Here is a 16,386-nt window from a genome sequence, read left to right on the forward strand (position 1 = left end):
TGCTCTTCAGTACCAAGAGCAGACAGAGACTTTCTAGTGGGAATACAACTCATTTCTCTGTAGAAATTATTCAGTGTGGATAAACACCCTCTTACGTACTGCCAACCATTTTCAGTGGCATGACTTCAATACACCTAAATGACCCTTAATACTCAAGGATTTACTTTTTGGGGTAAAAAATTAATAGATTTTGGTCCTGGCATTTGCTCTTCCTGACCTGAAAACAAGATAAGAGATAGTTCCACCATGAGGCTCCTCCTCACAGACTTCTGCCAAGCAGGACAGTGCACTCTATGGGTCCCTTTTACCACAGCAACCAAAGCTCCAGATGTTCCTCTTCTCTCTCCCCAGCCATACCTCCTGGCTGGGACAAGGACATTGCTCTCCATTACTTCACAGCCAGAAATAATCTCTACAGAACTCCACAAAGAAAGTAAAAACGAGCCAATACTAGACCAGAGCACTAATTAACAACACTAGTGCCCCAAATTAGCTTCTGCTATAAAAGGATGAGTAGGAATTTTCTACGCTTCCATTTTCAAAATATCTCAAAGATGCTTCAATTCTCATTCCTTCCTGACATTTATCTTATATGACTTGGGCTAACTCTGGGCTCCTTTGTTAAACTGAGTGGAGTGAGGGGAGCAAGGGGACCTGTTTAAAAAGAAAATAATGTCTGGCTTTCAAGACAACTTTATTTTGTTGTTCTCATCTCTCCATATTCATAGAATCATAGAATAGTTAGGGTTGGAAAGGACCTTTAGATCACCTAGTTCCAACCCCCCTGCCATGGGCAGGGACACCTCACATTAAACCATCTCACCCAAGGCTTCATCCAACCTGGTCTTGAACACTGCCAGGGATGGAGCATTCACAACCTACCTGGGCAACCCATTCCAGTGCCTCACCACCCTAACAGGAAAGAGTTTCCTCCTTATATCCAACCTAAACTTCTCCTGTTTAAGTTTTAACCCGTTACCCCTTCTCCTATCACTACAGTCCCTAATGAAGAGTCCCTCCCCAGCATCCCTATAGGCCCCCTTCAGATACTGGAAGGCTGCTACGAGGTCTCCACACAGCCTTCTCTTCTCCAGCCTGAACAGCCCCAACTTTCTCAGCCTGTCTTCATACAGGAGGTGCTCCAGTCTCCTCATCATCCTCGTGCCCCTTCAGTTCCATGCACTTTTTATGTTGAGAACACCAGAACTGCACACAATATTCCAAGTGAGGTCTCGCAAGAGCAGAGTAGAGGGGCAGGATCACCTCCTTTGACCTGCTGGTCACACTCCTTTTGATGCAGCCCAGGATACAGTTGGCTTTCTGGGCTGCGAGCTCACACTGAAGCCGGCTCATGTTCATTTCTCATCAACCAGCACCCCCAAGTCCTTCTCTGCAGGGCTGCTCTGAACCTGTAGTTGTGCCTGGGATTGCTCCGACCCAGCTCTAGGACCTTGCACTTGGCATGGTTAAAATTCATAAGGTTGGCATCAGCCCACCTCACAAGCATGTCAAGGTCCCTCTGGATGGCATTCCTTCCCTCCAGCGTATCAACCGAACCACACAGCTTGGTGTCATCGGCAAACTTGCTGAGGGCGCACTCAATCCCACTGTCCATGTCAGCGACAAAGGTGTTAAACAAGACCGGTCCCAACACCGAAACCCGAGGGACACCACTTGTTACTGGTCTCCAGCTGGACATTGAGCCATTGACCACAAGTTTTTGTGTGCGGCCATCCAGCCAGTTCTTTATCCACTGAGTGGTCCATTCATCAAATTGATGTCTCTCCAATTTAGAGACAAGGATGTTGTGTGGGACAGTGTTGAACACTTTGCACAAGTCCAAGTAGATGACATCAACTGCTCTACCGCTGTCCATCAGTTCTGTAGCCCCATCATAGAAGGCCACCAATTTGTCAGACAGGATTTCCCCTTAGTGAAGCCATGCTGGCTGTCACCAAGCACCTTGTTGTTTTTCATGTGCCTTAGCATGCCTTCCAGGGGAATCTGCTCCAAGATTTTGCCAGGCACAGAGGTGAGACTGACTGGTCTGTAATTCTCCGGGTCACATTCATGTGACTTGATCAAAAAGTTAACAAGAGACCAGCCACATTGAAACTAAAATCCCTGTATGAATGTCCAAATTCTTTGTATATTTGGAAATCTCCCACTGAATCTGACACTGCAGTGTTAGACTAACAGAAATGTGTAGTCTGGGGTCACTGCCTTAATGTCTTAGACATGCTCTCACAAGTGGTCTGCATTTCATTTCAAACAAAAACAAGTGACTAAAGCAAGGGATGCTGGCAGCCAACCACACAAGGGTGGTTTATAGTAGTTGTCTCAGTGTAATCAACCCTTTCTTTTCCATTTTTAACATAGAAACAATGTCTAAACTGTCAATTTGCAGGGGACAGAGCTTCTAAATGGGAATGAACTTTTACTCACAGGTAGAGTTTGCAGGGAATAGTATTAATAAACTGCCCCTTACACTCCCTCCAGGCCACTCTCCAGAGAAGCGAGCAAATTTATACAGTCATGGGTTTGATTAGACACAGCAATTTTATAAATTTAATTTTGAAGGGTTTGGTTTGGCTGACTCTTAAATTGCAGTCAGAATATACACACAATTGGTCCTGCCTATAGCAGCCATATAGTAGAGTTTAAAAACCACAAAACTACACATTGTGTATAACTTTTCAATTTTCCTACATACATGTATTTCCTGTCAGCAAGCTGCAGGCAGCTTGCCTTTCAGCTTGTGGAGTTTCTGGATTACCCTTCAGAGAGGCCTCACCCCCTCCAGGATTGAGAAAGAAGACAAGATTCATCTCTGGCATTTGGACTCACCCCACCCTGGACAAGGACAGCACATTGAGGTATCAAAGCCACATTTGGGAGGACCAAAGAGGGACTGTGAATCTCCTCCAAAGAGACTCGGGAACTTGCCCAAGGTCCCCCAAGAAATCTGTGGCAGAACAGAAAATGTCAGCTACTTCCTTAGCACATGTGCATCCCCAAAATGGGTGAATAGGAGTATTACAGTCTTAGTCATGTAACAAACATACAAGACTACCTACAGAGTACACAGTTCTTACTCTGATAGATAGGGGAACTGTAGTTACAAGTACTGTAAGTGTTGGAGGCAAAGCTAATGGGAACAGCTCTGACAACACAAGGAGTTAAGCCAAGCAAATAAGGATTTCTTTGAAATCTCTCCTGCACATAAAACCATGGCATGGAAAGCCAAAGGTTACATCCCCCCTGCTCTCAAGTTCTTCCAGATGTCTTAAGTGGGCCACTCACCCACAAGGGTTAAAGGTATACACATAGCTATCAATCATGCTGGGAAACAAAGTACTTCAAGTAAATTTTGCAGTAAATCAACAGAAGAAAGTAGGGAAGGTTAGCCTCTGCCAAAGTTTTCAGTCCATGTTCCCCCACCTTAAACAAAACCGCTGTCTCCTGTCTGCTGTATTATGAACTTTCATTATCATATCTGGGAAAACCTTCCACTGTTAAGGACCACATCTTCCCACACTACAACACAGTCATTTGCTGTGCAGTGAAGTGTTATGAGGGCAACTGCAAACCTGTCATCTTAAGGGTTACACTACAGCAAACACCAACCCTGTGCAATTTCTTGAGAACTTACCACTGACATTAGGAAGGCAATGCACTCATATCAACTTTAAAATATGTTGTAAATGCCTCTTAAAAACCTTTGATGCAAGAGTGAGAAGTGATGTAGGAAACTCTGGCCTTTAGCCAAATTATGAAATAAATTATGATGCACCCTGTAGGTGCATTAATCTAGTTCTGTTATAAATTTTTATTATGAGTTATTATTGATTCATAGCCATAAACAGACTAGATGCGTGAGATCTTTGCCCAAAAGTTTTCAGTCCCAAATCCTGCACTTGGAAAGTCTTGGGCTTACTTCAACATCCAGGAGCAGAACCCATTCATCTGAACAACATGTTTCTGATTCTAGTTTTCCTGCTGGCAGTTGAGTAACACTGGCACCTTACAAATAATCCTTTGATTTGCTGACATCACATATTCTTTTGGGAGGGTACATGTAGTCAACATCCCCTACATAAATGGACAGAGCTGATTAACTACCAATGCTTGGGACATTACAAGCTTTAGTGATGTATGATGACTTACAGTGGCCTAAGAGCCAAATGAGTCAGAAGTAAAGCCCAGGATTCTCTCTAGGTTTCAAGTTACCAAAAGTCTCTTGAAATAGGATCAGTTCTGAAGTAAAAAAAACATGACAGCAACTTCTGAATGTGTTGAAAAAGCTAACCATTGGGAAGGAAAACTAAAAACTACCTTCAAATCCAATCAAACACACTGTGGTCTTGCAGAGTAATTCTATTTCAACCACATTCCTGAACTGTTACTGACCAGAGTAACAGCAAAGTTGAGAGGCTCAGCAGCAAAATCTAATTCAGACCTGCCTAAACTACCAAGATGAATTATTCACTAAGCTGTGTGAGGTGTCAGTGCTGCCATGCTGGGTAGTGCTCCTTAATAGAGCTCTATGCAGCATCAGCACGGACAGCCACTGCCAGGCCAACAAAAGTTGAAGTAGCAAATGAACAAATTCAGTTTAATGCAGTACCTGAAGGGAAGTGCCAACTGAACAGGCAACATCTTCTTTAATTAAAGTTGCATAGGAGTGGGGATAGCGAGAAGGACACATCTGATGACTTGGTACAATTCGGCCATAAAAAGAAGACTGGATGCTGATGGTAGTTCTGTGAGGACATCTCAGAGAGACATATTCTCCATCGCAGGCATGGTCAGTGTAATTCTTTAGTACTTGTGATATGTAACCTGCAAAAATTACAACAAAAACCATCATTAGTGAAAGGAAGTTAATACTTACATGATTTACACCACTGCAGTCTAAGAAACACACAACTTACAAGCAGTAACGGACACAGATTTTATTATTCATCTCACACAAGCAGAAAGGAGAAAGACAAGGCAGGGGTGGAGGCTTGGTGGTTTGATCTTCAGCCATACTTGGTGGAGGCAACAGTTAGATGCTCCGAACATTTAGTCCAATCATACCATTTATTTCCATCAGCATATCTATCAACTTTACAGGAAATGCAGCTGAGCCAGACTCATCATTTAGACCACATTTAGATACTGCATGCAATTTTTTGGACCCCCAGTACAAGATAGACTTCCATAATCTGGAGTTAATTCAACAGAGGGCCACCGAGATGGTTGGGAGCTGGAGCACTTGCCCTATAAGAAATGGCTTGTTCAGCCTGTGGAAGAGACAGCTTTTGGGAAACTAATAGCAGCCTGCCAGGATCTGTAGGGAGATGGAGCCACACTCTTCACAGTGGTGCATGGTGGGAGAAAGAGAGATAACAGGCACAAGATGAAACAAGAGAGTTTGAGATCAGATATATGGAGCAACTTTTTCATTGTGAGTGTAGTCAAGCAATGGAGCAGGTTGCCCAGAGAAGTTGTGCAACCTTCTTGATTGATGAAAAGGTTTTCAAGACCTCACCAGGTAAAGCTTTGAGCAACCTGGCCTGACCTTCTGCTCAAAGCTGGGCCTACTTAGACCAGGTGTCCCAAGGCCTTGCCCAGTTCTGAATATCTCCAAGGACAGGGTCTCCACAACCTGTCTGAGTAACCTGTGCCAATGCTTAACAATTTTCACAATTAAAATTTTTTCATCACATGCAATTGGAATTTACCACGTTATGACTTTTTTTTGTTCCCCCTGGTTCTTCCATTGTACATTTCAGATAAAAGGCTGGTTCCATTTCCTCCATACCTTTAGGTAATGTAAAACAGTAATTAGATCCCACCCTCCTTATTCTTTACTTCTCCTATATGAACAGAGCAGCTCCCTCAGACTCTTATTTATTGTACGTTCCAGTACTCTTGCCTTCTTGGCAGCCAAAGGGATTCTTTCTGGATCTCAACATCTTTGCTATATTGAGGTGCCAGCTTGGTATACAATTACCCTTCATTACTGCAAGGTGCACTGCTTCTTCACATTCATCATCCTATCTTCCAAGACATGATAACGGACACAGGGAAGCACAATTCATGTGGTTTGAAAGAATTCACATGGCTTTCTCAGAATCATCTCTAGCTATCCTTGTAGACATATGTGTAGGGTATGCTTACTTCACTAAGTTAAACACTCCCTGGCCTTTTCTTTGTCTCTAAGGCCATATCCAGCAACTTCCTTTTACTCTCCAAAATAGAATGGCTTACATGCAGAACTTTGAATGGGAATAGCTCTGCTTCCGTATCAACACTGAAACGTAGCTCTAGAGTTGTGTGAAAGAACAAATGTCAAGATGCCCAAAACACCTATAATTGTTGTTCTCAGAGATAACCAACACACACTAATTTAGCTTCGGAATCAAGCTACACTATGAGGGCTGGATCCTCTGATTTCTCTAAATTTTAGTTCTTATTTAGCAGTTCTTATATGCCGCAGTGCCTCAAGGTGTGTGCCAAATAGATATTTACTCAAATCAACATAGTAATTTCCAAGTCCCCAGGGCTGCATTTGCTCATAAGAAAAAGGCTGAGACACAGCCCCAGTAATTAGAGTAAGTGACAGGGCTGCATCAGATCATGGAATAGCACTATTTAATTTAGTTCCTTCATGTCACTTGTTCAAGAAAGCACTGTGGGAATAAAACGAACTACTGGAGTGCATCTCCTTTCCCAGTTGGTAAAATACATGCTCTGTGTGATGCTGTCCACCTAGTCCTGTAGTCAGATCAGCTCTTTTCCATGAAAAGTAGGGTAATCATACAAGATGCGTACCAGGACAAGCAAACTGCAAGCAAAACCAAAATATAATACAAAACATTAAACCCTAATTTCCATGCTGTTACCCCAGTGCATTAGGACTTTTCCCCAAGGCTGACCTATTAAGGAGCCAGAGAAATACAACCAAGATGAAGTCAAGACTCTACTTGATTCTCTGGATATTCAATTATTCTGTCAGAACCGCAATCCTGGGACATGCCTTTCATATTACCAATTCAGGATCAGGGAAGACTTCAACCCTTGCAATTAGTGCAGATCACTTGTTGAAACAACTCCTTCCTCTCATCTTCCATCAGCAATCTTAAAATAACTTAAGTTCATTCAAGCTCAAGATATTGAAGGGATTGAACACTGATGGTTTCTGGCTAAAAATAAACTAAGCACAGTATCTGAAACATCTGGCACTGACCACTGTCAGAGAGAAGATACTGGATTAGGCATGGACATAATCAGGGATGACATGATGATCTTCAAAGAGTAGAGAATTACTGAACTTTTTTCCTCTTTAAGTGTTCCGAATTTGCATTACATTCATTGCTAGTTCTTTTGCAAGCATTGGCATTTTGTTACCCATTGATTCATGGTTCTTAACTCAAAACCTGAACTGTTTTCAGCATCCTTGCTGAATTTTTGATAACAAGTCTCCAGTGACATTTTGTACCACTACATGTGGTACCAGGGAGGATATTACTGGGATGCTCTTTACTGAATTAAATGCATAAACATGTTGCAAACACCAGGTGTTTGAGGACTTCAATGGCACTTGTATACCAAGGTAAGAAGCCCTCCATAAGGACACAAGGACTACAGAACTCTTAGACTTCTTCCTGGCAAGCACAATTTTTTGGACAGCTGCAAGAAACTATTTTAGTTTAGGAAAATGATACAGCAGATCACCAATCAGCTATTCATAAACCACAGAATATAAGTCAAGAAACTGAGACAATAAACATATTATCAAATATGTTACCATTCCCCATCAAGTGTATGTCTCTGCATTATGGGATATAAGCTACAGTCTTACAAGTACCCACTCAAAACAAACATAAGGCAGGTTGGTTTTAAAGACGGCCGAAGACATTTGCCTCTCCTTTTTTTCACCCTCAAATTCTGGGATGTGATACCATTGTCATATCCAGGACCTGAAAGGAACCAATTATTTGAGGAAAACATTCCAGCTGTACTGCTGCAGTCAAATTTACCCTATTTTGTCATGGTTCATCTAGAGTGGAAGTGACATAAATTCTCATGATTTTATCAGGAAATTTTTTAGTGTTCATTTATTAGCCTGTGTAGCAAAGAAAATGCTAGAGCAGGTAGTAATTTGAGCATTTCTTCAAAAATGTATATTTCGTTTGAAAGTCTGGTAAAAGCATAAAATAAATTTAAAGCATTAAACCACCCCAACTTTTCCAAATGCTATACATTCTGAAAATCTGGGATAACAAAAATAATCTCAAAATCTTTTGAGTTTAGCACTTCTCTTTTTTCAAGGATTGTGTTGAGGACATGGAATCTTTGCTCGTGGACATCCACACTCCTAAGTTAAATCAATGTATAGGAGTCAAGTGCTAAACAATTCCCTGATTCAAGAGACCAATGTCACTACCAAAGCAGGGATTTACACTCCGAAGACAGAATAACCAAAAGAAGTAGATCACAAAAACAACAGGTCAGTTTCCCTCTAACAAGAGGGAAATTTGCCTTTCACACACCACTTGCAATTTATTTTTCCAAAGTCCAGATTTCGACTCCTGTCAGTCATCAGCAATTAACTTCACTATTTGCCATAAAAAACACTTAACGATGACTGTAACTCCATCCCACCCAGCAGTGTCAGTTCCCAAGAATCATTTTCACCATTGCCTCTCCGGGAAACTATTGCTCAATTTTCATCCAACAGCCAGCTCTAACCCTTAACACATATGCAGATTAAAGAAAAATAAGAGTTTTATACAGAATATCATCATTTTACAGGTACTGTAAATCTAATCATAATTTTTTACTTACTGTCATAGAGCAACAGCCCTGCCTTTTTCAAATCAAAGCAACTAAGACAGTTGCTTCACAAAAGCACAGATGACATAAGAGCTTCCATCACATCCAAATGTAGGGTAGTAGAGTATGCAAACACTCCTTCATACATCCTTTTAAACCATGGTTATCTAAAAGCACTAAGTCCTCTTCTGCTTCCACTAAATATAGTTCTAGTTTTGATTCACAAGGGCCATAGCAACACACCAACTCATCAGTTATCAGAGGAATTTTAATTTCATCTTTCACCAGGAAACATCTCTGTGGATGTGTGCTGAAGGAACAGACAATCACAACAAAACTAACTCTTTGTACAGTCTGGTATGATCTGAAACTTCTAATAAATTACAAGGAAATTCAAATGATTTTAACAGTTAATAAACTACTACACATAATTCAAGCCAGAGCTTTACTGATATCTGCATCAAGCTATATCTAAGCTATAGTACTGTCTTCTTAAAATATCCAATTCTGAGCTTTTGCAGTTACACATATAGTAGTATATACATATAGAAAAAAAAACAACCAACCTATTGAATAATTAACATTATACTTATAAAACAAGTGATTTCCATTATCTGAAACACATGCAGTCAGTGCAATTAACTGTGTTAGTGAATAAAACATTGTCTTTTTCCTGGCTGACACAGATTCTTTTATTTTTAATCCTGGGTTGTTTTTTTTCTTGTTGGTGCCAGTATTTACTGCTCTATTCTCCTAGTTTCCTCATCTTCCTTACAGATGTTTTGAGACTCTAAACGTGAAACAGAACTTTCCTCCAGGAGACACCTTAATCAGATACTTTTTCTGGAGCTCAGACTACCCCTATAGCACACTGGTTTTCAGATAGGTTGTGGAGTGGAGAATTTCAGCTTATTCTTTATATGCAGAACACTGATACTCATAACATCTCACAGAAACAGTGCTAAGCCAGTGGAATAGAATAACAGGCCACGAGGACAGGCCAACAGGGCTGAAATGTGATCCCAGGCAAGGCTTGAAGCCAGAGCAAGTAACTCAATGAATGCATTTCATACCAGGAATTAGTGATAATCCTGTGGCTGCAGTAGTAAAAGCAGCTCTCTCAAATCACAGAGCAGCCTAGTACGGACAATTAGGGTTTGTTTTGCATTGTTACTAATACCGGAGGTTAAACTTGCTGTTACAAACCTTCCACAGAGAGATTTGCTTTCACTTCAGCTACTCCCCAGCCCTTTCACCTTTCAGATACCATACAACACTGAATAAACTTGAACATCTTGTAAGCATACTTAAGAAAATATTTTTATTTTAATTCAACAGTTCCTTGCCCACTGTCTGATCTTCTGTACTGCAGTTGCAGCTCCAAACAGTATCCAGTGTTACCTTAGCAAAATAGCTTTAAAACAAGAGTGAATTTAGAACTGCAGCTGAATGCCAGCATTTCAAGGCTAAGCAAGGTAACATTTTGTAAAACCTGAACGGTAGTATTTCATAATGGGCTAGTGTAAGGATGAGAAGGGAGTGGAAATTAAATTGGTGAAGGCTAGAGTTGACAGGGATAAAAATGTGATGGTTTTAAACTCTGCAGACTTGAATGTAGGTCAGATACTAGTGAGAACTATTGTTAATCATTCCCTTAAATTTACTAACTGTAAACTCCTATAGAATTTAATAAACCACTACAGGCCTTCCACAGACTGCTGCTATAACTCTGGAGAATTTAATAGGCAAGTCCAACTGCAAGCATTTTGGCCCTAGAACTTTAAAGAATCACTCTAAAAATCCAATTCTAATCCAATACAACAAATATTGTTTGCTATTTCAACATCATCTTAGATTATGTTCTTTGAATGACTCATAAGTCTATAATTTCTTGAGAACTTACTTTTTTCTAAAACAAGTTTTTAAAACCTTTATGGCTATGAAGATTGTTCAGGTTTTTTTCTGATCTTTTACAATTTGAAAAGGCAAATGAACAGAGTTTTTAAAAAATTGTCTTTCTAGATGAGAGTAAATTTAGCCTGGAAGAGCCTCCTTCAGGTGATCTAGCACAAACTGCTGCTCAGAGTAAGGCCAATATAAAAGTGAGATCAATCTGCTGAGCACCTTGCTCAGCTTTGAGCAAGTTCTGCAAGGACAGGAATTCTCTGAAGCACCCATGCCAGTGCTTCACTACCCTTCTGATTAAAGCACTTTTTTTCCAAGTAAGTGCTCAGAATTTCCCCTGTTACAACTCATAACTCATGCCTGTTGTCTCTTGACTTTTTATTTTGCACCTGAGAGGAAACTTGCTTTGGTTTATGTATGACCATTTTTAGGAAGCATCTGGATACCCCTTAATCTCCTCTTCTCCAGCTTCCCCTCCTATGGCATGTGCTCTAGCCGTCAGACTATCCTACTAGCCCTCCACTGGACTCCCTCCAGATTGTCAGAGTTTCTCCTATAATCTTGTTCCAGTATCATGATCTGCAATTCTAGGGGCTGATCACCCAGTTCCTCTGGATTTAAGGATTTTTTTAAAAAAGCTCTTGCTTTACTAGCTGTATGGTTGTAGGCAGCCACGATGCCTAAAGAAATCTGACAGTACAGAGAATTTGGCTGGAAGGAGCTGCCCCAGGATTTCACCAATTTGCAACCCTCACTCCAGCTGCTTATTCCTGCTCCTTTATTTCAGATCAAAGCCTCTTCCAGGGATCTGTTTGTATCAGGATGTATGGGGTCTTAGTGACAGCAACCAGAGTCAGACCACAGGTCCATGCACGTGTCTGGCTAGCAACCAGAGCAAGTGAGGTGAGACATACATATTGTGCATTTGTCTCTGATCACTAGTGACTGTCAAGCTGGACTAGCTGGCATGTAGAATAAGAGCTGTGGTTGCCAGGTGTGAAAGTGGCCACAGGTCTAGGTCAAATACTGGAGAGACCAGACAACCTGCAAGTTGGCTAGAGGAGAGACCAGAAGGCCCAGGCCAGTTACGGGCAGACCAGGGTTCAGGGAGTTGACTGAGAGACATGCCCACATGCACACGTCTGTGTGAGGTGACTGGAGTGGACCGGACCCATGAGCCAGCTATTACACGGACCGTCTAAGGCCAGTTACTGGGAGGGATCCACATCATATCTATGGATGCATATTTTCTCCTAGCATGTTTTCATCCTGATCAATCAGAAAGAGGACTAGGATGAGGTTGCTGGTGCTGTTGTGTTTGCATGAATGCTGTTTCTGCCTGTGTTGATCTGAGTGGCCTGTGACACACAAATCTCTACTGGTAATAGCTGCTGAGCATCACTGTTGTCTACACCTGGGAACACAGAGTGGTCACTGCCTTGCCTTTATCAGGCTACCAGATCTAGCAATTCCTAACACTTCCCACTAAAAATTCCAATTATGTGTGTACATGTCTGAATATATTATATGCAGACAAACATGCACACGTGTTAAAAAAACAGAAACAACAAGCACCTAACTTTGCAGAATATTTTTCCTAGTTTAAGCTACAGGAGAAGCCTGAACCCCACTGTAACTGTAGAGTTAATTTTTTGCAGCACTAAAATTTTTAGAACACTGTTAAAATAGTATTATAGCATTATAAATATTAATACATCATATAATTAATATGTTGGTGTTACAGCATTATAAATATTAAAGTCTAATTGCAAAAAGTATAACTTTGCATGCATTAGTACGCATTATGTGTCAATTATATAAAAGCACATTGCACACAGCACAATCATATTTATAATGTATATCGTCTAGCATAACCTAAAGATAATTACCAGGTCACCTTGAGAAGCTTTATGGGGTTCAGTACTCAGAAAATGAGAGGTATAATGTTAGGAGTGATTTAGTGTGTACTACTTACAGCCCAAAAAGATGAATTCCATGCACTATAGACAAGATAGGCAGTATTTTATTCTAGTGATACAGCTGCAGTAAGGGTTAAGGTCATCACTTTATAGCTGAAGGAACTACATGGGTGATACTTCCTGAGCAGCTTCAATTGGTTTTCCTTCCTTGGCTGTCAACCAAATACTTTCCAAACACAGTCATCACACAAATCACTGTGGCCTTGCTATTGCATTCTAGGTAGTGATAAAGAGCTCACACCACCAGGGGTCATGTAGCTCTTCTAAATTAAGTTATAACAGGCTTATTATACTGAAAAGACAGTTTTCTCTAGGTGGCTTATGTACAAGAGATTTTTACAGAAAAACTGCAGTGATTATAATTAGGCTGCCATAATGATACCCATATAGTTTTCCATAGTAAACATAGTCACATGGGGACACACTTGCAGAACTACCAATCCACCTTTGCTGGTAAACTTCCTCATAGAGACAAACATCACTGGTGTTTATTCCGACATTCAGTTCCACAATAAAGTCCTTTTGATCCCACCCTTTTCTGTAACAATTCTTATGGAAAACAAATTTTCCCTTGGAAATCAACATCATTACAAATCTATATGCAAATGGAAACATCCTAGCTAAGAAAAAAACAATCCCAAAGCTTGGTGCCTTCGTGCAGCCCTAGTCAGTTCTGCCTGCAGAGAAGTTCAGAAGCTCAGGCAGGATCTGTCCCCACGGCTTGCTCCCATGGGATGTTGATGCTCAACCTTTCCTACAAGCATTAGTGGGTCTTGTGGCAAGAGACTGACAGCTTTTCCGCGCCAGTCACTAAAATTGCTGAAATCAAATCTGTGCCATTTCTTAAGGGCCAGGGACCAACTTACTCATGTGTTGCTAAAGTGATTTAACAACATAATATTCTTCTGTAACAGCAAAAGGAGTCAGGAGCTGGATCCGTCCACTTCCCTCAGCACAAGCTCTGAGCTCACTGAATGCCTTACTACTTATTCAAGAGGCCAAGAACATTTTACAGTGATCAACATCTTAGACCACCTATTCCAAAATATAGAACAGAATAGCACAACACAGCACAACACAGCATAGAATTTGCACCTCCATGACTTGTGCAGTCAATCTGCAATCACTGTCCCACTCTATCCACACCCAGAGAAGCAGCAGCCTATAAGTCTCTGCAAGGCACCCCTTTATCTCCATCAAATCTCTTCTTGGGCCCTCCTTAGCCATATCACCCCCAGAGAAGTCAATGCTGGCAAGCACAGTGCCTGACAGCAGTCTTCCGGTGTACCCTCATTCCCAGACAATGTACCTTTTGTTTTCATCTCTAGCATTGTGAAAGTACAGGGTTTACAACCTCACCACATACCTAAGAAGATTCAGTCCCAAATCTTGTTTAAAATTAGGAGATACTCAGCATCTGTCATGAAAGCAGCTGCTGTGCTTCAGGTCTCTGGTAAGGTCTGTGACAGCTCCTTTATGTCCCCGTGCAGTGTGACAGTAAGAAACAGAGCATCAACTAACACAGAAGGTTGGGTACTGTCCAATTTGAGCAAAACACAGACTTTCATCATTGCAAACACAGGGGGAAGGATTTGTTTCTGTATTAGAAAAAGGGAGCAAGGGAAATATATATCAGTCTTGCTATAACTGTATGTTTACAGAGCTATAGCAGAAGTGCCTAAAGGCAACCTGGCCTTTGCATACAGCTTTACTAGGAGCAACAGGCAAGTATCCTATTACCACCCAAACTAAAAGAAAGCTTTTGTACAGCATATCATGCTATGACATGGAACAAAGAAAATGACCACACAAGTGACAGACAAGACTTCATCCACACTGACCAATTCTTTAAGTAAATCAAGAACTAAGCCATGACAATCTGACAAGGACTAAAAAACACCAACACTAAATAAACAGGTTTCTGCCCATTTGGGATAACTTCTTCTGACAAGACTATGAGTACAGAGAGATGGCAGCTTTGTTTAGACCAGGGCAAATGGCAGGAGTGAAGGCAAAAGTGCATAACCCTACGGGAGCTGCTGCTAAAGCCATCACAAGTAGATGCGAGTGCTTTGCACACAGTGCCAGGAGCCAGCTCTGGGGCTCTTAGGGTGACCTACATGTCTGAAAAAAGTAGATTTCAACTGGCAGGTCACATTGTTGAACAATTCCTGTTACTCCAGAGAGCAAATCCAAAATCCTGTTACCTTGCATGAAATGATACAGTGTGACTTAAATTTATAAATACTATCTTGACAGTGAAGAGTTCTCCTACCGGAAAAACTTCCAATCAGGCTGTAGTCATCTCACTGATTTCAACTCTGCAATGGTCGTTTCTATTAGAAATATTTTTTTTATTGCAAACTGTGAAATTCAAGGCCTCCTCATTTGACATTGTGTCATAAGGGCAGGGGATGGGCAATTTTCCTGCTCAAGTAGGTCAAATCACTCCGGATTGGCTTTGCATCTTAGAATTTTTTCCACTGAAGAAGCAGGAAACTTTTTAGGACAATGACAAATTGTTGTCTGTGGTGGGAGGGGTGCATACTGCTCACAGACATACAGTGTGAGCTCTGCTGAGGCACTGTGGACAATCCACACTTGTCATTCCACTCCAACCTAGAGACCTTGTACACAATTCTGTCACAACTCACTTCCCAAGAAAATTAAAAAATTAGGCCTTGTTTCCAACAAGGGAATTTTAACACATATTTCTTCCTTCTGCTTTCAATTCCATTTTTTATTTACTTATTTACGGTAGATTTGACAAATTCAGTGAAAGCAACAGCTCCAGAACGAACCTGAATCCTTTTCCCCAAGACCTGCAACAAGAACTATGATGCTGCCCTCTGCATGACCTTCACCTGTGAAATGCATATTTCTCTGCTTTGGCCAGACCTTGGCAGCTTTATGAAACCCAAGAGAGGAAAGGAAATGTGGAGAAACTGAGACAAGACAGATAAAGCTAAACAGTGAAAGGAAGAAATAGAGGAAAAAGGAAGAAATTAAAAAGAGAAAACAAAAGGAGACAACAGGTAGAGACATTAAAATATATATGTCTGTATATATTTTATATATAAATATAAAATATACTTTTATATATATTTTTATATAGTCTTATATATATTTTCATATATCTATATTTTCATATATATATATATATATATATTTATAAATTTCTTTCTTGTTTGTCAATTAGAAGTGTGGTCCCAGGAGCTCATCCTGCCTGCAAGAATCAACTAGAAGCATCATGGAGGCTGGGTCACTTGAAACTGGAGAAACAGAAAGCAGACTTGAAATACTAAAAAGAAGAAAGATTTTGAGCAAGAATATCTATTTGTAAATGATCTCTCTTTATGTTCCCACTTGGTTGAGCTCAAAATCATACCTGCTTGCAAAAAGTACTGTTAAAGATAAAAATTATGCAGGAGAAAAGTGAGCTCTGACTGGATGTAAAAAGAGGAAAAAATAAAAGATGAAAAAGTAGGTTTGCCTGAGTCTCCCCTATTTCTGATATGCCTTATCTCTGTCTACTTGGCTAAAAATTTCAAATATCACCTTAACAGAACATGCAGTGTGTTGGGTATGCAAGAACCAGGCAAAACTGACAGATCAGCATCTTCTGTTTAAGCCATTGACTTCAGCCAAGAGGGAATTTATTACTCACCAGTAACTC

The 16,386-nt window shown here is 40.7% G+C and overlaps 1 protein-coding gene across 2 annotated transcripts in view; it reads right to left on the reverse strand.

Annotated features, from left to right (window-relative positions):
* The window catches only part of EVA1A (eva-1 homolog A, regulator of programmed cell death), a 203,903-nt gene that overhangs the window by 145,659 nt on the left and 41,858 nt on the right, over positions 1 to 16,386 (reverse strand). For both annotated transcript variants that reach the window (XM_061372313.1, XM_061372315.1), the window contains exon 2: positions 4,628 to 4,842. In XM_061372313.1, coding sequence (XP_061228297.1) covers positions 4,628 to 4,842 — 215 coding nt within the window. The remainder of the gene's footprint in view (positions 1 to 4,627; positions 4,843 to 16,386) is intronic.

The sequence above is a fragment of the Neopsephotus bourkii genome, unplaced genomic scaffold, assembly GCF_033783945.1.
Source record: "Neopsephotus bourkii isolate Nb327-2 ecotype Australia unplaced genomic scaffold, CSIRO-AGI_Nbou_v1 NB_1600, whole genome shotgun sequence".
Classification (NCBI taxonomy): Eukaryota; Metazoa; Chordata; class Aves; order Psittaciformes; family Psittacidae; genus Neopsephotus; species Neopsephotus bourkii.